Here is a 21,425-nt window from a genome sequence, read left to right as displayed (position 1 = left end):
CTTAAAGCTTACTTATTTTGCGCTACGTGTCCTTTTTAGAATTATAAATCGAGGCAGCGGTTGAGCGATAATTTATATCAAATATTTTCATCGTCTTTGCAAGTTTGCGCTACAACAAATGGTATGAAGAAATTCATCGTCACGAAGGACATGTGTAATTTTGGTAGTCATTATTATAGTCCAAATAATATTTAGCTGTCATGAACTTCAGATCTGGCAACGTGCATGAACTAATACCTTATATATGCATGATTTTTTTCTAATAAATAGCATAAATGCAAATTACACAATACCGACACCCACATGCTAATTAAAAACCCACTCAACTTGTATAACCATGAGTGCGTACATCACACATCAGACTGTGTGTTATCTTTAATCTTCACTGCTCGAACTAGATCAACCACACTGCCAGACAAGCCAGCAACCGAAGCATCAAGAATTGACAATGGTGATAATCCACCAGCAATCACATGATTTTTTGAAGCAATGACCAAGTTATTTGCACTTGTAGAAATTTTGGACCGCAATTTCACCAAAGACGGATCATTCTCATTAATGGCAGCTTCAGCAACGATGGCAAGAGCAGTAGTGATTAAAGTACGAACAATTTCAAAAAAATCAGATTGAAATTCTAATTCAGCTGATGATGGAGCAAGTTTAATAAACCCGTCAATGTTGGACTGAAACTTGAACAAATTAAAAGACGAAATCTTGCCAGATTCGGTTACAAATTGTGATATGGAGGACGATGGTGAAGAACGATCGGGTGTTGATGAACGATCTGGTATTGATAACTTATTAAGCGGAATATTATGGTACACCTAAAATTTGGTCAAAATGTGAAAAAAAAATAAAAAAAAAAAAAAAAAAAAACATATAAACTTAATTAACATACCCGTTCTTGTATTTCAAAATTTTCTTGTTGTAATTTTCGAATCTGGTTATTCAGTCTCTCAATTTCCTGGCGATTTGTAGATTCTACGCTAGAATAAGACTTCAGATCGGCAACTAATTTTAATGCCTCCGTTTGAATCTGGTCAGTAATGGTTTTTTGTTCTTTTAGTTTTATATTTAAGTTGCTGTGCTCTAGTAGTAATTGCTCGTATTTTGACCGAAGATCCGCATAGTCCTTCGTGCTTTTGTTTTGATTTTGTTGCTCAGTAGATCCTATCTTTAGTTTTTCCAGCTCGGTCTCCATAAATTCAATTTGCAAGACAAGTTTCTTGTTGGACGCGTTTGACCTGAACAATTCGTCATTTAAATTTTTATTAGCTTCCACGGCTAATGATTTTTCAGTTGCCAGGGCGTCTGATAAATTTTTAATTTCGTCATCCTTGCCCTGATTTTGGACCAGCAATTCGTCGAGTTGTCTCTGCAATCCAGAATATGTTTCTTGTTGAGTAATATTTGAGTGATTTTGCAACCCATTATTCGAAGCCGTACTGTTCTCGGGCACGTTAATTGGTGACGGCCTAAACGCCTCGTCAATGTCTTCTTCCACCAGGTTAACACGCCGTGTTGTAAGAGGTTTCAGCAGAGAGTGATCATCGACACTGGTGGGCGAGAGCGGTGCGACAGATGATGATTCGTGATTATTGCCTGAGTCATCGCTATCTTCGACAATGGTTAACTCTGCAGGAATGATTGTGTTTGTTTGAAGCTTGCGAGGAACAGGTTTTCCTTGCGTGGCATCGATGGAAGACGCGATTGAAGAAATTGTTGAAAGCGGAGAAGGTGGAGTTGGTGATTGCGATTGCGATTGCTGGCTCTGAGCTTTGTTTTGCTGACGAGGTGGCGGCGGAGAAGACAACTGCATGCCAGGTATTGAAGATGGATGAAAAGAGGAAGACGAAGAAGAAGAAAAAGAAGAAGAAGAAGAAGAAATGATAGGCAGTCGCTTGACGAGCTCGTAAAACACGTCAGAAAGGAGGTCAATAAATCGTTTTTCCTGAACCGAGCCCAGGTTCGCGCGCGTCGCGTTTCGGCGAACATTGAATTCATCCAGAGATGTCAGTGCAGACGGAATGTTAGATACTCCGTTTCTTAATGCAATTCTTCGTTGCAATTCATCGTAAACATCGGTTGAAAGCTCGACAAAAGGTCCACGGGGCATGCGATGAAGACGGTCGCGTGATTTTGCTTGGTTTGGCGACGCCAGCCGCTCCATGAAGTCCGGCGGAACATTAAGAAATGATGCAAAGGCAATGTAATGTTTACGCAAAACTGCCTCGTACTTCGGAGGCCCTTCCTTATGAGACGCCATCAGTGTTGCTTGGTTTGAAGAGCTTTGTTGATTCTGAGCGCGCTTGCAAAGGTTTAAACGTTATAAATTAATTTTGCTGGCGTGGGCTTTTCAACGCGACACGGCAAATAAAATTGACTAGCACTATAATAATACAATAATAATGAATATGAATTTATACAGCAGCAAAATAAAATAAAAATTAAATAAAAAAAAAAAAAAAAATGAACCATGCATTATCTATTTTATATTTCTATAACCTAGAAGGCAAAGACCTGGTCCTCGAGCTTAGAAACCGGCTTGGCCTTTTGGTATCCAAGATCAGTTGTCGCTCTCTTAAGAGCAGAAATCATAGGTGGCGGTCCGCATAAAAGAATTTTGACATCAGATGCAGGTGCAGGTAAGTGCGCCTTAATAATGTCACTTGTAACGTAACCAACGCTTCCAGTCCAGCCTTCCTTTGGATTATCTAAAACATAGTGAACCTTGAAATTACTGTAGTTGGCAGCCAAGTCATCTAAATCGTCCTTGAGAAGAATGTCTTCTTCGTTAACATTGGCAAAGATCAAGCTGACTTGGGTCTTGTCGGCCGGATTTTTGAGAATGGCTCGAATAATCTGCAACATGGGAGTGATTCCGGTACCACCGGCAATCATACCAAAAGCACGCACCAGACCGGGAGAATATACCATGTTGCCTTTAGGACCACGAACCCTGATGGTCTGGCCAATTTGGAGACCAGCGACATACTTTGAAATGTTACCAGTAGGATAAGACTATTTAAATTAGCATATTTTTAATGGCTCATGAAAATGACGATGGCAATTCACCTTGATCAAAAGATCGAAATGGCCACGGTCATCGTCCGAAGAAGTTGGGGTATACGATCGAATGACTTCCTTGCCATCAATTGAAGCAGCAATCGACACATGCTGTCCAATGGGGAGGCCAAGAATATCGTTGGGATGCGGCAAGGCAAACCGATAACTAGACAAATCATAAGTATGCCCTCAATGACCAAACAAGCGAGATAAACAAGAAGTACTGACATGGCGACGTTGTGGGACAAGATCGTTTTCTCGGCCAGCGGAAATTCCTGAAACACGTCAGGCTTGAGAATTTTCGACGGTTCTGTAGCAAAAACGAATCAGCATAAAACTCGAGGTATCCAGCACGCCAATTGATATTCCCACTCACGTCCTCTGTAAATTTTGAATGCCGAGAGAGTGAGAGCAAAAATGACCGAGTACACGATCCATTCCCGCTTGACGATCAGGGTACCGACAACGATGAGCCCAAACGGAATGTAAATCCCGTGAAGCGGAGTGCTAAGAATGTTTTCTTTCGACTTTGCCGACATGATGAGCGATGGAGAGTGTTCCTGCAACAAAAAAGTGGTGAAGTGCAAGTCGGGTGGTTGATGTGGGTAAATTTCGAATTATTTATTTTATTTCTAGATTAGCTAAATGGGGCAATTTTCCGCTTTTTTTTTTTTTTGGTCGCCGCCGAAGCTCCGAACTTTAAATGGCAGAAGAGTCGAAAAGGAAAAAATCACAAAAAAATCATAAAAAATCGTCCTTGTGTGGAAAATGCTTGACGAAACAGAAAAGTATCGATTTTTGTTTTACAGTGCTCTCGTGCATGAAATCTAATATTATGATTTATAGTTCCCCTCCAGGTTCGCCTGTGATAGGCTCCAAGTCGATTCCTCCGGTGCGCACGGAGCTGTTTCGCCAGATTGTTGACAACATTGTCAGCGAATACGACAAAGACGAAGATAACGCACCGCCGAGCAAAAGACGCAGGCTTTCGGATCACGAAGACGACGATGAGCACGACAGCCGGTATGAAGCCGTAACCAATCGCAAGGGCTCCGGAAAGACTGCTACATCGCCCATCACTATTGAAGATCGAACTGCAGATAATGAACTTCTGACGATCAGTTCTGACGACGAGTCGGAAACGCGAAGCGTGGTTGAAGTCGAGGCCGATTCGAATTCGATTAAGGGAGCCACAAGGCCACCGAGGTTCGCTAAGCTAATGCTGGTTGACGGCGTCATCACAATTGTTGAAAATCCTTTTAGCGACGGCGACGACGACGACGAAGTTGATGACACATACGCGAGAGATGATTTCGTAGACTTAAATGAGCCTGCAAACCGGCTGGTAAAGCCTGCTTCGAAAAAACGATTAGTTGAAATTGAAGAGCAGAGAAAAGAGAAAGGTTCGGACACGGTTAATGATGATTTAGTCGATGTACGAGGTGAAGGGAGGTATTTTGGTAGATTGGAAAACCAGCATGTCGTTGTTTGCATCAACTGTCACGAGCCTGGTCATATGGCTAGTGAATGTAAGGCCATCGTTTGTACCAATTGCGGAGAAATGGGTGATCACATTGCGAGGAACTGCCCCAAGACCAAGCGGTGTTCGAATTGCAATAAGCTAGGCCACGCCTCGTTTTCATGCGTTGAGCAAAGAAAAGATATCTACTGCTCTTCATGTCGATCGACCCGACACGGATATGAGGTAAGGCTTTCGGTTTTCAATTTGCACAAGTGGAAAAACTCAACACTAACGGAATGAATTTAGACATGTCCTTCGATTTGGAGCGTCTATTCGTACACGCACCAGTCTCTGAAACCTATTTCGACAATGTTTTGTTATAACTGTTCGCAAGAAGGTCACTATGGTGATGACTGCCATAAGCAACGGCCATTTATGCAACCGTTCATAAACCAATCTGCGTTCACGAAACACAACTTGCCAGCGAATTACAAATTGTCTTCTCATCTCGAGAGTGTTACCCGCGGATTTACCCAAAAGTCTTTCTCGACTGGTGCAAGTCTTTCGAATGGCAGTGCGTTACAGAGGGACAACTACAGGCCCGGTGGGCGAAAATGGCCGAGATTTTCAGAAGACGGCTATCGAGACAGGGATAGAGACAGCAGAGACAGAGGCCAGGCCAGTTCAAGTCGACCTTGGGATTCACGTAGAGGACAAGGTTCGGATAAGCATGGTTACAAGCCTGCACGGCAACTTGACTATTCGGATGCCGACAGAGACGACTGGTTCGCACGACGGAAAAAGGAGAGCGACAGCAGATATGATTACGCTCGTGGCCCGGCGAAAGGCTCGTCCAAGGGCGGCAAGTTTAAAGAAAAATTAAATGCAGGTAAAGCTGCATTGAAGAAATTTGTGAGATAGTGCATGATGATTTATTTATTTATTTATTTGGTTGTTGGCGTCCGGTGAGGGTGAATTATAAGTTTGCAACCTAAGAATGAACAAACTCATACATACTCGTTTACGAATGCCACCACGGCAACGGCTCGACCTTGTATCTATCCATCTGTCTATCTGTCTATTTGTCTATCCATTTACCTTCTCTATCTAGATTAATTCTAGCAATTAATTTACAAAAGCAAATCATGCGCACGGCTGTCGTGGTCGTGGTCGTGGTCGTTGCCTCACGTAATCGGGACCGCCGCAGCGACGTCAGCCGCTGTTTATAAGTACAAAAATAAACCAACCGCAGTCGTCCAACTCGCGCCTCGTTATTCTCTAAACAATCTCTTATTTCCATCAAGATCCCATCTTTTCATGTCTGCGTATTCTTCTACTGTGTCTTCCACGGTGGCCAAGGACGAACGACGTCGTCGATCATCGAGCATTATTTCTCATGTCCAGCCGGAGACCATCGAGGAACAGATTGACCAGGCATCGCTTCCAAACCTGAACGCCAACTGGGTCCATAACAAAGGTAATATTTTGATGTGTTTATTTTTTATAAGAAAAGAATCTCGATTCCCCGTTTGCCACTTTGTCGTTTTTTGGATCCCCTGCGCTGCGGATGATGTGTAATGTCTACTCTTCTTCAGAATGTCACTTCCCGCCACTTTTGGTCGGTCCGGTTTTTGCTTTTTTTTACAGTTTTTTACAGTTTTTTTTGTTTTTGTTTTTGTTTTTTGTATTTTTGGTACACAGTGTTTGATCATCTGTGGAATTTGTGGATTGGGATTTTCCTTTTAGGCTCCGTCATAAGCATTGTTAACACGTGTAATTTAGGTGCCTGGGCCATCCATCTCGTTTTAATAGTGTCTTTAAAAATATTTTACGATCTTCTTCCTGGCGTATCCCAAGAGCTCAGTTGGACCTTAACTAACGTGTCATATGTTATCGTAAGTATTCACTTCGCCACTTGCTTATAGTTGAAGAGGTTTTTTTTTTAACCAGCGCGCACATCCTGATCATAGGGCTCGTACATCATGTTTCATTATGTTAAAGGAATACCGTTCGATTTCAATTCAGGTGCCTACGATAACTTAAATATGTGGGAACAAATCGATAATGGCGATCAGTATACGCCAACCAAAAAGTTCTTGCTTGGTGTTCCTATCGGGCTGTAAGTACAAGCCACGCTTGGTTTATTTTTGCTTGAGCATTCCCAGTTGACCGTCGAAATAGGTTCTTAATATCAACTCATTATACTCATTATGATATTACAATGTTTGTTTTAAATTGTCTTGCATGCTTGTTTGTCGTTATCCCCAAGTTACCTGGCGTAAGTACTTTCAATAATTGATTACAACTTCCAGACTAACTTTTTTTTTTTTTTTTTTTTTTTTCAATCAGAGCCACAGATTACGTCTAACAGTGTTGGAAGGCGTATTATGAGTATATAAAAAAACATTCATTTTCTTTTTTTTTTGTTTTCTTCCGCATCGTAACTCTCTTTGATCTGTATGTATCTGCAGTAAAAAGATCGAGGAATTTAGTTTTGGTTTTTTGTTTTTTGTTTTTTGTTTTTTTTTTTTTTAATAACGGAATGGAGATTCTTGTACAAAGTTTATGAGCATTTTTTTCGTTTTGTTTTGAAGCCTTTAATTTGTTATATGCTGCTTATGTTATGTTGGATTACGACACAAATTGACGTTTAATATTTTTTTTATTTTTTTCACCGGCCGAATTTATATTATGCTGCCCGTTTATTTGTGCGTTCTTGAACCAGTGTTCAATAAATTTCAAAGGTTGTGGAAATTTTCTTTCTTTAAATGCATCTTGTCTATGGTTTATGACAATGAATAGAATTATAGACCGTGTTGGAAACATTCCTCGTAATATTCTGTTCGTTTCTAAGACTTAAATCGTAATTCAGATGATCATTATTTGTCTTGCTTCAGAATTTGTTCTAGCTGTCTCCACTCAGCAACGAGTTCAGGATTTTCTGATGTTTCTAAACTCAATAACCCTTCCTCTTTGGCTCGTTCTAATCCCTTAAGAATGCCCTCGGTTTCTTCCTGAGTAAACCCAGAACTTGAATTTGCAATCACCAAAAAAACCTGAACCAATTTGTCGATCGCAGCTTCCGAACCTTCAATGTGCAACAGTTCGAGTAAGTTTGGCACCGCGCTTAAACTCCGCAAGATGTCTACCTTGCTTTCTACAGGCTCAGTGGAAAGAATCCCGGCCAGCAAAAAAATTGACCGTCGCCGAACATCTTCATCGGTTTCGTATAGGTGACGCTCGTCCGGTTTGATGTTGGCCTTGCTTGCCTCGACTTTGTTCTCTGCCTCTTGTCGAATAATCGAAATTAACGCCTCCCACCCGTTTGCACTATTAAACGACTCATAACCTGGATTGTGGTTTCGGATTTCGGAAGAAAGCGTGTACATTGCTTTCAATCTGCATTCCTTGGAAGGATCCCTGGCAGCAATATCTATCAGCTTGGGGATGGCGTCAGGGTATACGAGCAACGCGGCTTGTGATTTTGGATTATTCTGAACTGCCGTGCCAATAACCCAGCACGTCATTTTTCGGATCACAGGTTCCGGATTTGAAAGCTGCTCGATCAATAACTCCCACAGGCCCAGATTGTCCAAGTCTATTATTTCTCGTGAGCAAAAAAGCAAACATTGAATTAAACCTATAAACTTACTATTTGCATTGTCTAAATTTTCCACCAGCTTTGTTTTTAGTTAGTTCATGCTACATGTGCTGCAGAGCGGACAAGACAAGTTTGGCTCACCATCTCTAGGTTATCTAACGCGGTTTCCTTCTGCTCGAGATCTGTATTGGGATCAGCAACGAGATTCAGAGCCTGTCTCATAAGCTGCGCATCATCTGGCTGGCCGAAAAGTTGTGCCAACACTTTTGGATCCTGATACATGATCATTCAAGTCAGCTTCTGGCGCAAATATGTATATATATATGTATATATAAATCAAATGACAATCATGTCACACATACCGGTGAATTCTGCCTGATCTCCCCGGTCCCGGTTGAGTCTTTTGAGTTTTCCAACGACCACTTTAATAGTTTCTCCATTTTTAAGGTCCCGAGTGATTTTGTTTGGCTATCGTAACGTAGTATAAGTAGAAGCAATATCAATCGATGAGGTCACGCGGAAAACGTGGAAAAATCAAGATTGGCGCCTCGAAGGTTGTGAACTTTATAATTTTTGAAAGTTCCCCGAGGGATTCATTAAACCAAAAAAAAAAAAAAAAATAAAATAAAATATATTGCAAAACCCCAGAGACAAGGTCGCACGGAAACGACGTTTCAAATGTCAGCTTGTCGCAGGTTGTATCGGATTGGCCATGAAGTGAATCACCGTTGTAAATTGCGATTGCCACTGCCGGCTCGACGATTATTTCAGGTTCGAACGTACAGCGACATCACGCCTTCCAGGCCAGATCCTGAATACCAATCGTCCGCATTCAGAACAGGACAATTCGCTCCTGTCATATATCACAGTTCCGAACTTGATCCGGACACGCATTCGATTGCTCGTGCCCCAATATACACGGCCAGTTCTGCATTTCATGTGTCTGCAACCAAAAGAGTCTCTTGGGCAATTGCCCTTCTTGGAGGTTATTTTTCGGCAGCCATGTTAGGTATGGATGGCATTCCGGCAGCCATGTCGTTATTAATTGGAGTTCCGACCATCATGCCCCTGCCGATAGTTAATTGGCTGACCACGCCCTACGTGACGCGCATCTATAGAATATACCCCGTGAAGGAGGACGCGCCAGTGACGGCGAGCCAGGTTGAGCATGACGAGGAGTTCATGTTTGAGTGCATTTCATTATTTGGCAGGCAGGTTTATAACTGCAGGGTGAAACTTTCGGATTTGCGTGTCGTGCACAAAAGGTTTGGCTGGGTCAACATTGAAGTAGTTTCTGACTCGGTCGAAAAACAACTAGGCAGGAAGCAAAACATAATTGAAAAAGCATTAGATGGCAACCGGCCCAGAAGATGGTTTTACGTGGCAGATGATGTCGGAGGGTATAAAATGGACAGGATTTGGGCAATCATAGACCGACAAAGCGGAATCGATAACGGCAGGTATGAGAAATAATTTTGCATATGATTGAATGTATAAAACCGCATATCTTGTTTGAAATTTGTACATAGAAAGTATTTTTTTTTTAAAAAAAAAACAAAATAAAGGTCGAATGGCTTACAATTCATCCTTTGCTGGAGCAATTGTCTCTTCAACATCTTCTGGTAGGACCGGCACCGAAGCATCATCTTCAGATTTGCTTATAGCGATTGACTGTTCCGGCGTGGCAGCAGGTTCTCGTGTGGCCTCAACCGTTGTGCCATCTTCCTCTGGCGTTGCTGGTGCGGTTTGAATGGTAAATTCACCTTCCGGCGTCGGCTCTGGTGCCTTTTTGGTCTGGCTGGATTTTGCATCATATCCAGCAATTTGAAGTAACTCAACTTCAAACGTCAAAGTTGAAGATGCCGGAATCGGTCCGATTGCCTTTTCGCCGTACGCAAGGTTTGGAGGAATCGTGAGCTTACGCTTCTCTCCGATACACATGCTGTTGTTTTTTTTACCAATTTTTTTTTAGTCTTGTAACGCACAGTGAAATTTAGAAAAAAAATCTTACCTTAGCAATCCTCTATCCCATCCCGGAATAACCTGTCCCTTGCCGAGCGTGAATTTGAAAGGCTCCTTGCGCTTGTAAGACGAATCAAACTCCGTGCCGTCCTGTAACTTCCCCTGGTAGTGCACAAGGATTATATCATCCTTTCGTGATTTACGCAAACAATCCTCAGCCGGAACCTTGCGAAGAATACCTAAATCAAACTGTTAACCTTGTGAAATTCAGTTTTCAGTATATGCTTAGATGCTTCGTTTGTAATCTTACCGATTCGAAGACCATCGCCAGCAGCTTCGGCAATGGCAACGCACAATACCGCAATAACAAGAAAGACCACTTTAAAAGTTGCGTGCATGATCAATTAAATCAATTTCAATTGTTCGTTATTAAGGTGATTATCGACTAAAAAATTGACTTGAAAATCTATAGCTTGCAGTATATAATTTTTATGGCCACGTATCGTATAAATACTAGCTTTGGTGTGCCATTCATCGGCCGCGTTTTTTTTTATTGGTTCTCAATCATAATGCGAAACTAGTTCAGTCTATTTGTGATAATTTTACATTAAACGTTCCATCAAAACTAAGATAAAATGAATCAGGCATGATATATAACAGTCATGTTCCAATTCATTGATTTTGGCTTTGTGTTACTATCAAATCTTCTCTTGACCGCTGCAATTGGTTAATGCTATTGTGCACGAACCACTGTGCTATTCACCATTGACATGGCAAACATGCCCGTATAAAAACCATGACAAGTTATGTAGAAAAAAAACACTAAAACTGAAAAAGCAACTGAAAGAGTTGTCTATGCTTTTAAGACGAAGAATGCATGTGACTGGTCAGGTTCAGGTCCCATGCTCTCAATATTTAATGATTCTACGTTGACGACCGCGTTCATGGACAGTCGCATTTAATCTTAAAATTTAACTAGTTTTTATTCTACTCATGGTCCTTCCAGCATAATCGACCTATTGGGAATGAGGCAACCACGTTTGCCATACTCGCCTGAACTTTAATAACCCATAAGCAGCAATGCTAATCACTCCAAGACCAACGCCAATCGCAGTTCCTCTAAACATACGAGCCTGACGTTTACTGGTTCTGAGTGCGACGTGATATGGAATGCTTGTGAAGCTAACCATATGATAGAGTGTTCTAATACCTAGCCTGGGAAAATATTTGTATAAAAATTCTTCCGCATGCTTCCGTGCAAGATATGTCCTCGAAGTAACTGATGATCTCATCTCAATATAGTTAGCCATGGCAAGATCTGAAATAGCAAAAAGATCGCTTCGGCGAGTCTTGGTATACGCGGAAAGACCAGAAGCAACAGAATTACTTGACTTCAGGCAGTAAAACAATTGCTGCACATCTTCAAACCCACAATTCATACCTTGCCCGTAGAACGGGACCATCTAATCTTTGGTAAGTAGCTGCCAATTGATTCTGTAAAGTATAACTTACTGCATGAGCAGCATCTCCTATTAATACACATCTATCCGAATAGTGATATGGATTACACTTCACCGAAACCAGAGAGCCTTTGGGATTATTGAACACTTGATGCTGTAAGTTTTTCTCACCAACTAATGGAATTACATCAGGGAAATTAGCTTGAAACAATTCAGTCACATCAGTTGGATATGTTAAATCCTCAAATTGAGAAGGTGACATAAACAACGTTCCCGTAAACGACTTGTCATCGCCAATATTGGCAAGACTCATCAGCATGAATGTCTTCCTCGGCCATATATGCAGATGATTAGGATCCAACGGATATTCGTCTTTCCCATCCGCGCCAACTTTTGGTGGAATCGAAATCTCACACCATAACGTGTCTATATATTTTTGTTCAAAATCTACCCTCGCGGCTCTCATAAGCTGTCGTCGCACCGCGGAATGCGCGCCGTCAGCGCCAACTACCAGGTCAGCTTTTACTTCAATCTCGCCAGATCTAAGTATAATCATATTGTTAAAAAAAATCGCAATATTTTAGAAGCCAAACGACGTACGGAGTATGGAATAAGGCTGTCCTGGCATCGAAATCGCATTGCAAAAGGCGATATTGAAATTTAAGGCTGATATTCTCTCTCTTCTCGGCTTGATCAATTAAAATGTTGTTCAGCCAACCTCTGTCCACGGCATTAATATGATCTCCATGAACATCATACAGCTGTGATTGCTGTCTTCCTCGAGTATCATGTATCATTCGACCGTAAACTGGGACAACGTTGCTAACGATCAATTCCGCTAATTGAGGCGAAGCTCCTCTTAGTCCCTCAATTCCTCGATGCGACAAGGCTAAATTAATGGATTTCCCGGTTGATGATCTTCCGTCATTGCCATGCTTGTCTAATCGCGGATCTATGGAAAATTTGGTTAGCTCAACCGTAATAGCAAGATACCTGCTTGAAGAATATTCTTGCCCTGTCGTAGATCGTACAGACTCACATCCCACCCTTCATTAGCAAAATATAAAGCGGCTAACGTGCCAACCGGTCCAGCACCTATAATTGCAACCGAACGTCTTATATCCATGCCGATATATAAGCAGGAAAGATGCAATTAATTCAAGTTCCTGCTTAATTTACGCGTGAGCGCGGTTACGTAATCATTAAAACACGAAACCAACCGCTTGTGCAAGGGTGAACGTCGAAATGTTTGTTATAATGCTGGTGAGGTCCGTATTTCGTCAATTACTATACTTGACTACGCATATATGGGCAACGCTGGCGAGAAACGAATAGGTTTATGGGGTCAATTCAGCAGTTAGAAGTTCCAGTTCCGCAGTCAGGGCCGCCACTTTATTTTACAGTCATCGAAGATGTGACTTCATCATTTCAATCCACCTCAAAGCAGTCTTCAGCATCCTTACCCAGAGCAAGAACATTTCACCCCAATGTTAGATATATATTTTCAGATGATCATAATGATGCAGAAATTATTTCTCCTGCAGAAGAGTCCCAGAGATCTCGGACAATCGTAGTAGATTTTGCTGAGGATGGGAAAACCATTCTGAGCACGACATCTTTATCTCCAGATTGGCAAATCATATCCGCCAAAACGTCGTCGTTAGCCATGCGATCATCTGCAACGAATGATAACAATAGTGATATTGGTCAGATTTTGAACATAGAAGGCATTGGATTTTCAAAATTTGCTCACAAAAATGTTTCTAAAAATTCAAATAGAAGCACGCAAACGGATGAAAACTCTGCTGGTGGGAAGCTAAATATGGCACAAGAGTATGCAAATTTGTTTGCAAAAATGTATGATACACATGGGATACTCTAAACGTATAATTTATTAATCGGTATAGGAATGAAAAATTTGAAATGTTATTAAAAAATACTTCTCCACAGTATTACAGACAACTTGCACAAGGTTTGCGGGCTGACACAAATTTCACTGTCGGATACAATGAATTACAAACTGGCGAGCAAGATTTGAAAAATACCAGTCATCAATCATTACGTGACTTGGAAAATGATCAACAATCGAGCTACAGCGAGCACGAGCAACATTCGCTCGACTCAAAACCTGGTCAGATGCTGGCATTCGAGAAATCTTCCAGCACGGAAAAGTATTTATCTGACACTCTAAGGCAATCTAAAGATAGTAATTTATTTACTACTCGAGATGATTCGCCTTCCAACGATGGTGAACATCAGTCGGTAAATGATGAGCCCCCTTCTGAGCCAAGACAACTCACGGAACAACTGGACGGGCCGGCAAATGAGGATGATAAACTTGATCCTGTTGTTTCCGATTCACCTTGGTAGCGTGTGGGGTTTATATTTTGCATTTACATGGATTGGAGTTGTGAAATTTGGTCATCCGACAGCCGTGCGTTATTATATAATCTTTAATGTATTACCCATTCAGTTCCCCTGCCACAACCCACTGAAACAACCCAATAACATAAACATGTTCTCCTTATAATGCACTCTACACAGGTCCACTTCCTAAGATACGGTTATTACATTCAAATTATTAAAATAGGATCGAGTGGTACAATTAATCCAAATTCGTCGTCTTCTGTCGATACTTCTTGGCTAATCGTAGCATTCTCAATTGCTGAATACGATTCAGTACCGTCATCTATACCGTGAAATCCAAGCATATGCCTATTCATATCGTATTCCCTTGCAAATCGAAACTCACAATCCGGAAATGCACAAGGAACGTGCCTGCCACTCTCTTCATATCCTGTGCCAGCAAGGCGATCGATGATGTCTGATGGCGCGATTAACTTCTGACGAGGCTGACATTCTGCTTGATCATCAAGTAATGAATCCATATCTTGGACAGTCTTGAATTTCCCATCGGGATCCGCAGACAATGAAATAGAAGAATCATGAACATTGGAAATATGCTCTTTCAACAGGCGATTGTGACCAAACGATCTGTCACAATCCTCGTACTCACAAGCAAACGGACGTTTGTTTTCATGTACCGTAGATGTATGTACAGATAGTGCATGTTTTCTTGTAAAGCCGTGATTGCAGTACTCACAAATGAATTTGCGACGTTCATCTAAACTGGATTCATGTGTACGCATATGCTGACGCAGCAGTGCTTGTTTCGAAAACATTACTCCACATGCAACACAAACAGCCTTATGATCATTCTTAATATGTTTCTGCAGAGCTGACCAGGTACGAAACCTTTCGTCACATGGCGTATTAGCCAAAATACCACCACCCACTTCTGAAGCAACGACTGGTCGTCCACAGACGTAACGGAGCGCGTTCGAATGACTACGAGCTTCATGTGCCTGTAATCTTGAATTTTGTGAAAATGATTTCTCACAACCTTCAAATGAACAGATAAAAGGTTTTAAATGTGTGTGAACTTTCGACACATGATTACGCAACTGGGACTGCTTATGGAATGCTTCTGAGCAAGAAGGATAACCTGTGCATACATATGGTGCCTTCTTTTGATGTGTCAAAATGTGTCGTTTGAGGTGTTGATTTGTATTAAATCCATGACCGCATTCCTCACATTTGTATCTCCTTTCAGATTGATGACTGCTCTCGTGAGCCTTAAGATGCGAGTCTCGAAGAAAAGATTTATTGCAGCCTTCAAAACTGCAAGTATATGGCCTTTCGCCGGTGTGGGACCGGATATGTTCTTCCAGTCTGCATGGTCTCGTAAACGATTTACCACAACCCTCGTACTCACAGTGATAGCATTTCGGTCGCGGTTTGGAGCGGCGAACGGTAGTCACATCCGATTGCCCATTCCAGCGAGCAAATTTGGAAGGTAAAAATTCAGCCTCTCCGTCGGATGCTTCATCTACTGGTACTTCAGCTGGTTTATCGGTGGTTAAAACTGAGCCACCAATTTGATCATTCACCGGATAATTATCAAAAACAGCTGAGTTAAAATCAAAGGACGCTAGCAAAAAAAAAAGTTAACAAAGTGGTATTTTATTTTAAACATGAAGTCGTACCTGTAGAGTCAATACGTGAAGAAAATATCAGAGGTCTCGTTCGAATATCTTGTTCCGTTTGGTCTCCAATAAGACTATGAGGTTTTTCGATTCCAGGTATGAGGGATCCAGAAAATTGCAAGGACTGAGATACCAAGACTCCAGTCATAATGACAGCAAACTCCAATTAAGTATACAAAACACTGTAATTAATGACGAAGGCAATGTTTTGTTCGTCGCCGCTTAATGCCTTTCTTTGACCAATCTTTTTCAATTTGCTCTCCAAAATAAACGTCAACGTTACCCTGCCTATAAGCCGCACTTCTTACTCGAAAAATATATTTTTTTTTAGACCGCACCACTGACCAAAAGGAAGGTAGTCAAACTTGTATTTTACCAAATTTTCTGGTACAATCTATATATTTTGCGATAATCATGTCCGACTACGGAGATGACGATGGCGGCGAAGCGTAAGGATTTCACTCAGCATTTTTTTTGTTTTGAGGGAGGGGTCAACCATTAACATGTTTTCAGATTTAATGATGGCTTCGAAAATACTTACGATTTCGATGAGGAACAGCGGCTTTCAGACCAGGAGGATGTGATTGACCAATATGAAAATGAGACAAATGAGCATGTCAATGGCGAGTCTGGCGTAAACGCAGCTGAAGACATTGATAATTCAAATATTGTCGCGATTAATCAACAGAATCAAGTGAAGCGTAAGAAAACTCAAAAAGAGCTTGCTATTTCAAAAGAACAGAGAACTACGACGCCATATATGACAAAGTACGAACGGGCACGTATTTTAGGAACTCGTGCTTTACAGATTAGTATGAATGCTCCGGTTTTAGTTGATTTGGAAGGCGAAACGGATCCGTTACAGATCGCCATGAAAGAGTTGGCGCAGAAGAAGATTCCTTTAATTATTCGCAGGTATTTACCTGATGGCAGGCAAGTATACGAGTAATCATGCTTATGGCTACTGATTTTAACTTTTTTTTTTGTTTTTAGTTACGAGGACTGGGGCAGTGATGAACTAATTGTGGACAACTAGGTTCAATTGTCTTTGGCATTGTTCATTATAAACATTGACATGTTTTGGTTTTTTGTTTGGCGTTTTGCATTGGATAATTTTCGCGGCTTTCAGATGGGCTTGTATGTTAGTCTGAAAGACGCTGTGTACTATGAATTAAAAGTCATACTATATATATGAACGTAATTATGTATTCATAACTATCGACTGGGTAGCTGAAGCCTACCTATATAATGAAAAGTAAACACGAAAATCTGCACCTTAACAACACCTTCATTTATTCGTAACCAACAAACCAAGCACAAGAATAACATGACCTTTATACAATTATTCCTTCTGTAAACTCTTTATAAGCCAGGTATTCTTTGCCTCGACTCGACCTTATGTAGGGCTGTAAATATTTATTAATTGCCTCCATGTTAATACCAACGTCGGCCAACGCCTCGCTAAGCTCATCAAAATTAGCATGCCCGTTGTCGTCGTCATCGAAGGTGCTAAATGCATTAATAAGCTCCTCTCTTGTTGAAAATTGTGATAAAAGAGATGACATTTCTGTAAGATAAACAGGAAACTGTAAAGGTGATGCCATTCGACTTATCATGTCGTCGACTGTTTTACTACTTGGATTTTGACCTGCTCTTGCTGTTAGTTTTCTGATCTATAGATTGCAAGAACCAAATCAACTATTCAAATCTTACCAAGAGAAGTTAACATGGCTTCAAGATCTGCTACAGAAACAACACCGTCTCGATCATTGTCTAGCATAGTAAATGATTCTTTTACCCGTGTGATTTGAGCCTGGCCCATCTGCACAAACGCACCAGATGATACTCGAGTACCTGATGCTTTCAGCTTCGTTCCACGACCTTCCTCGCCTTGAATTTGAGGTTTAGATGACATTTTTCCTTTGAAAATATTTGTTTTACCCTTTTCAAGGTATATTATTTTTGGCCTTACGTTCGTTTATGATTACACCTTCTATCTACTCAATAATTTAAACTCATTAAGAATTGCGGCTTTAATTTAAGCAACGTTGCATTAATAGTGGAACAATCATTATGATTTATTACAGTTGCGTAGTTACTGTGACAACGTTGATTATTGATATTGAGCCGCAACAAACAGTCAACAAAATCACTTTCTTTAGCATTTATTAATTTCATGAATACCTCCCGCAATCACTCGTCAACAGTCCAACTTTCCGTGTCTAACTCGAAAATATTATTTTAGCAAAGAAGTTTATATAAGAATTTGTTTACATTTTAATATACTTACCAATGTCGTCGAAAGGTTCGGGGTCATTACTTTCGATGCCAAAGCGCTCGAATAGTATGCGACCACCGTCTACTATTCCACTTTCAGCTTCATCTTCATCACGGCTAAATCGATCATCAGAAATTCATTTGTCTACATCTAGACCACAGTCTCCGTCATCGGCGTCTAATAAATCTCGCAGGAGCAGTGAGAATCGATCAACAAATTCTGCCGCTTATTCACTTAAGCGTAAAGAGCAGTCTATGACAGCCGTATCTTCACATAAAGATACATCTACTTCTTTGTCGCGCTCTTCATCAAGGCAGTCTGTTCAATCTGATACGCAATCTATGTCTGATACAAGCTCACGTGCTGCTTCCACAAATAAGGAAACAAATATTCATGTTGTAGTACGTTGCCGAGGACGAAATGACCGAGAGGTTAAGGAAAACAGCGGTGTTGTTATTTCTGCTACTGGTCAGAAAGATATAACTGTACAAACTGGACCATTGGCTCTTAGTAATAAGACGTACACATTTGACAGAGTTTTTGGTCCAGAAGCGGATCAGACCATGATGTACGATGAAGTCGTATCTCCTATTTTAAACGAAGCACTTTCGGGATATAATTGTACTATATTCGCTTATGGTCAAACTGGAACTGGTAAAACTTATACAATGTCCGGAGATGTCACGGAACGCTTTGGCACATTTGCAAACGAAGCAGGAATAATTCCTCGTACTTTATATCGACTTTTTCAAGCATTGGAGAATGAAAAATCTGAATATTCCGTGAAATGCTCATTTATAGAACTTTACAATGAAGAACTTCGGGATTTGATTAGCAAAGAGGATGACCGCAAAGTCAAAATTTATGAAGACACCAGCAAGAAAGGGATCGTGATTCAGGGTATGGAAGAGTCTTTTATAAAGTCAGCCGGCGAAGGTTTGAAAATTCTACAAGACGGTTCACACAAAAGGCAAGTCGCTGCAACAAAGTGTAACGATTTGTCGTCCAGATCTCACACCGTATTTACTATTACTCTACATGTCAAAGAAACGTCTGCAGCCGGTGAAGAGTATCTTAGAATTGGAAAGCTTAATCTGGTAGATTTGGCTGGGTCTGAAAATATAAGCAGATCGGGGGCAGAAAATAAAAGAGCACGCGAGGCAGGCATGATCAATCAAAGTCTTTTAACTCTTGGTAGAGTGATTAATGCTCTTGTTGATCGATCATCTCATATTCCTTACAGAGAATCCAAATTGACTCGATTACTCCAAGATTCCCTTGGTGGCAGAACGAAGACATGTATCATTGCAACAATTAGTCCTGCGAAAATGAATCTTGAAGAGACTATAAGCACGCTTGATTATGCCAATCGAGCCAAAAGTATTCGAAACAAGCCACAATTAAATCAAGTTATGTCAAAGAAAGCTTTAATTAAGGATTATATTTTGGAAATTGAAAGATTAAAGTCTGATCTTGGTGCTTGTCGTCAAAAGAATGGTGTATATATTACTCCTGAATCATTCCAAGAGATTACAGCAGAAAGTGAAAGTCGCAGGATTTTAGTGGATGAACAGAAAGTTAAGATTGAAGTGATGGAAAATCAGCTCAAAAACAGTCGAGAGCAGTATGAACAAAGTATGAGATCATTGTTTGATACAAAAAAGGAACTAGAATTTACGACTGTAAGATAAAATTGATTTGATGTTTAATTATGGTGGAAGTAGACTGACTAATTCAAAACAGCACGAACTCAATAACGCACAAAAGACGTTGGACCGAACCGAAAAAGATTTAATAACTGCTCAAAAGACTCTTGACGACGAGATATTATTGCGGAGCGCATATGAGACCACAGAGCGAGAGCTCACACGTGTTGGAAACGGATTGATACAAACTGTCAAGTCCGCCGCTTTAGACATTAGTAACCTTCATACGACTGTCGAAAAGAAAGAAGAGCTACTTGTTACTAATAAAAGTATTTTTGAACACTCTCAAAATACCGTACTGGAGGCAAATCGTCATTTTGAGGCTCGAGTTTCAGCATATTCTGCTGCTCAGAATCAGTTCTATGAAGCAGCTTCCGAAAAGCTCAAAGGGTTGTTGCTGACAGAAACTTCCAAACTTAGTGAGATGTATAAGCATGTTGGCGAATTGCTTCTGCGGTTTGACCGTGATGAAAATTCGCTAAAGCAGTTAATGAGTGCTTCCAAGTCTGACATGAATCAAGTCATCGAAGACATTAAAGTTCTCAGAGATGATATTAAGGAAAACGTTGGAAAAGGATTAGAAGGCCTTAGTCATGCTTCTGAAAAAATTCAGGAAGAATTGATGAATCAAATTGAAGTTTTTCAAGCTGAGGTATAATTTTACTTTTCATTTTGGTAGCGTGCGTGGGCTAATTTTTTATCTAGACTTCTACTTCGTATAATCAACTTGGAAGAGAGATAAAAAGCGTTTTTGAAGAGATTCAAAAACACATGAATTCTCAAAATGCAGAAATTGAGAAGCTGCATGCTGACTTTTTAAGCGCTAATTCGGTAGCTTCGGCAAGATGCGATGAACGATCCGTTGCTTTGGCACAGTTATTGGAAGTTGAGAAGAAGAAGGCTCAACAAGAACAACTGCAACTTACAGACCATGTCAGTGCTCTTGTTTCGTCCATGATTGAGTCACAGACCAAGAGTTTAGAAGAAAAAATTGGTGCTGTTTGCCAGGATTTGTTAGTGTCAAAGTCCGAGCTCGATTCTGCTAATGCCGAATTTGTTGGTGGTGTATCTGATTGGGTAACAAACCAAGGCGAATTCCAGCGCTCTATGATTCAGACAAGAGATCGCATCAAGCAAACAATTATTGAGTCATATCACAGATCAGAGTATCAGGGCGAATCATTACAAGAGAGCACCCGAAATATTCATTCAGAGGCAGCAAAAATTGTTAGTTCTCAAAAAACAAACTTGGCGACTCAAATGCAATCACTGGATGAATTTGTATCTCGAGCGCGAGCTCAAAATGATTTACATCATACATCATATGCTGTTGCACTTGCAGGAATAGAAGATACTGTTCGCCAGGGCCAAACAGCCACAAAGGGTGGGATTGAAGCTACTGGACATGGTCTTCATGCGTATGGCGAACAAGCTGCAAAGATTATTGAAAGCACTAAGTTGGGTACAGTAGAGCACACCGAATCATCTTTAAAGGACTACGGAGCCTTACAGAATGCTATTTTAAATATCAGATTAAGCGAGTACCTGAGTACGGGTCTTACACCTCGAAAAGATAAACTGTATGATGTTCCAAATGTGCTACCTCAGACTGCCAGTCGAGGGGATCTATTGCAAGCTTTACGGGAAAGCGTCTAATATCTTATCCGGAGATAGTTTGTATTACACTTGTGCTTAACATTACAATATTACTGGAATGCTTATAATTGGGGGATTTTTATTGCCGTTTTGTTTGTTTGTTGTTAATGTAATACCATTTATTAAATAACTATATATTGTCGAACGCTGTGTCACAACAGGCCGGTGTGGTTGTAAGCTTTAATTTT

At 40.8% G+C, this 21,425-nt stretch overlaps 13 protein-coding genes across 13 annotated transcripts; 6 read left to right on the top strand and 7 right to left on the bottom strand.

Moving 5' to 3' along the window:
* Positions 1-161: 161 nt before the first annotated feature.
* V1514DRAFT_305477 (uncharacterized protein) lies at positions 162-2,309 on the bottom strand. Its single transcript, XM_066925655.1, has 2 exons — positions 899-2,309; positions 162-824 (listed from the first exon to the last, which is right to left on the bottom strand). The coding sequence occupies exons 1-2, from the start codon at positions 2,264-2,266 to the stop codon at positions 351-353; spliced, it is 1,842 nt and encodes a 613-aa protein (XP_066783935.1). The 5' UTR covers positions 2,267-2,309; the 3' UTR covers positions 162-350.
* A 9-nt stretch (positions 2,310-2,318) lies between these two features.
* Positions 2,319-3,664, bottom strand: V1514DRAFT_329047 (uncharacterized protein). Its single transcript, XM_066927287.1, has 4 exons — positions 3,443-3,664; positions 3,295-3,376; positions 3,076-3,232; positions 2,319-3,021 (listed from the first exon to the last, which is right to left on the bottom strand). Exons 1-4 carry the CDS (start codon positions 3,603-3,605, stop codon positions 2,506-2,508), a joined length of 918 nt encoding a protein of 305 aa, XP_066783934.1. The 5' UTR covers positions 3,606-3,664; the 3' UTR covers positions 2,319-2,505.
* A 170-nt stretch (positions 3,665-3,834) lies between these two features.
* Positions 3,835-5,449, top strand: V1514DRAFT_342151 (uncharacterized protein; the record flags this gene model as incomplete). The annotated part of the gene is made up of 3 exons (XM_066929087.1): positions 3,835-3,854; positions 3,913-4,771; positions 4,835-5,449. The coding sequence occupies 3 exons, from the start codon at positions 3,835-3,837 to the stop codon at positions 5,447-5,449; spliced, it is 1,494 nt and encodes a 497-aa protein (XP_066783933.1).
* Positions 5,450-5,647: 198 nt separating this feature from the next.
* On the top strand, positions 5,648-7,163 carry V1514DRAFT_35253 (ORMDL family-domain-containing protein). Its single transcript, XM_066929501.1, has 5 exons — positions 5,648-6,005; positions 6,311-6,423; positions 6,499-6,647; positions 6,710-6,806; positions 6,878-7,163. The coding sequence occupies exons 1-5, from the start codon at positions 5,846-5,848 to the stop codon at positions 6,917-6,919; spliced, it is 561 nt and encodes a 186-aa protein (XP_066783932.1). The 5' UTR covers positions 5,648-5,845; the 3' UTR covers positions 6,920-7,163.
* Positions 7,096-8,838, bottom strand: V1514DRAFT_329040 (armadillo-type protein). Its single transcript, XM_066927286.1, has 4 exons — positions 8,492-8,838; positions 8,271-8,402; positions 8,181-8,208; positions 7,096-8,126 (listed from the first exon to the last, which is right to left on the bottom strand). The coding sequence occupies exons 1-4, from the start codon at positions 8,567-8,569 to the stop codon at positions 7,408-7,410; spliced, it is 957 nt and encodes a 318-aa protein (XP_066783931.1). The 5' UTR covers positions 8,570-8,838; the 3' UTR covers positions 7,096-7,407.
* On the top strand, positions 8,708-9,662 carry V1514DRAFT_329039 (uncharacterized protein). Its single transcript, XM_066927285.1, has one exon. It carries the CDS (start codon positions 8,808-8,810, stop codon positions 9,600-9,602), a length of 795 nt encoding a protein of 264 aa, XP_066783930.1. The 5' UTR covers positions 8,708-8,807; the 3' UTR covers positions 9,603-9,662.
* On the bottom strand, positions 9,654-10,891 carry V1514DRAFT_35230 (uncharacterized protein). The gene is made up of 3 exons (XM_066929490.1): positions 10,402-10,891; positions 10,141-10,330; positions 9,654-10,071 (listed from the first exon to the last, which is right to left on the bottom strand). The coding sequence occupies exons 1-3, from the start codon at positions 10,487-10,489 to the stop codon at positions 9,705-9,707; spliced, it is 645 nt and encodes a 214-aa protein (XP_066783929.1). The 5' UTR covers positions 10,490-10,891; the 3' UTR covers positions 9,654-9,704.
* Positions 10,892-11,054: 163 nt separating this feature from the next.
* V1514DRAFT_305458 (uncharacterized protein) lies at positions 11,055-12,767 on the bottom strand. Its single transcript, XM_066925654.1, has 4 exons — positions 12,566-12,767; positions 12,152-12,503; positions 11,604-12,093; positions 11,055-11,554 (listed from the first exon to the last, which is right to left on the bottom strand). The coding sequence occupies exons 1-4, from the start codon at positions 12,675-12,677 to the stop codon at positions 11,108-11,110; spliced, it is 1,401 nt and encodes a 466-aa protein (XP_066783928.1). The 5' UTR covers positions 12,678-12,767; the 3' UTR covers positions 11,055-11,107.
* Positions 12,768-12,802: 35 nt separating this feature from the next.
* On the top strand, positions 12,803-14,205 carry V1514DRAFT_351647 (uncharacterized protein). The gene is made up of 2 exons (XM_066929462.1): positions 12,803-13,408; positions 13,459-14,205. The coding sequence occupies exons 1-2, from the start codon at positions 12,891-12,893 to the stop codon at positions 13,919-13,921; spliced, it is 981 nt and encodes a 326-aa protein (XP_066783927.1). The 5' UTR covers positions 12,803-12,890; the 3' UTR covers positions 13,922-14,205.
* V1514DRAFT_292376 (uncharacterized protein) lies at positions 13,969-15,825 on the bottom strand. Its single transcript, XM_066925341.1, has 2 exons — positions 15,598-15,825; positions 13,969-15,542 (listed from the first exon to the last, which is right to left on the bottom strand). The coding sequence occupies exons 1-2, from the start codon at positions 15,743-15,745 to the stop codon at positions 14,125-14,127; spliced, it is 1,566 nt and encodes a 521-aa protein (XP_066783926.1). The 5' UTR covers positions 15,746-15,825; the 3' UTR covers positions 13,969-14,124.
* A 130-nt stretch (positions 15,826-15,955) lies between these two features.
* Positions 15,956-16,870, top strand: V1514DRAFT_305450 (DNA-directed RNA polymerase). The gene is made up of 3 exons (XM_066925653.1): positions 15,956-16,046; positions 16,111-16,530; positions 16,591-16,870. Exons 1-3 carry the CDS (start codon positions 16,012-16,014, stop codon positions 16,631-16,633), a joined length of 498 nt encoding a protein of 165 aa, XP_066783925.1. The 5' UTR covers positions 15,956-16,011; the 3' UTR covers positions 16,634-16,870.
* V1514DRAFT_329027 (uncharacterized protein) lies at positions 16,573-17,578 on the bottom strand. Its single transcript, XM_066927284.1, has 3 exons — positions 17,311-17,578; positions 16,788-17,245; positions 16,573-16,589 (listed from the first exon to the last, which is right to left on the bottom strand). The coding sequence occupies exons 1-2, from the start codon at positions 17,510-17,512 to the stop codon at positions 16,932-16,934; spliced, it is 516 nt and encodes a 171-aa protein (XP_066783924.1). The 5' UTR covers positions 17,513-17,578; the 3' UTR covers positions 16,573-16,589; positions 16,788-16,931.
* A 191-nt stretch (positions 17,579-17,769) lies between these two features.
* On the top strand, positions 17,770-21,416 carry V1514DRAFT_329026 (P-loop containing nucleoside triphosphate hydrolase protein). The gene is made up of 3 exons (XM_066927283.1): positions 17,770-19,557; positions 19,619-20,233; positions 20,287-21,416. Exons 1-3 carry the CDS (start codon positions 17,890-17,892, stop codon positions 21,235-21,237), a joined length of 3,234 nt encoding a protein of 1,077 aa, XP_066783923.1. The 5' UTR covers positions 17,770-17,889; the 3' UTR covers positions 21,238-21,416.
* Positions 21,417-21,425: the final 9 nt, after the last annotated feature.

Source organism: Lipomyces japonicus (genome assembly GCF_038497905.1).
Source record: "Lipomyces japonicus strain CBS 7319 unplaced genomic scaffold V1514scaffold_14, whole genome shotgun sequence".
Lineage (NCBI taxonomy): Eukaryota > Fungi > Ascomycota > Lipomycetes > Lipomycetales > Lipomycetaceae > Lipomyces > Lipomyces japonicus.
The sequence above is the reverse complement of the archived record's forward strand: the minus strand, read 5'-3'. Positions and strand labels throughout refer to the sequence as shown.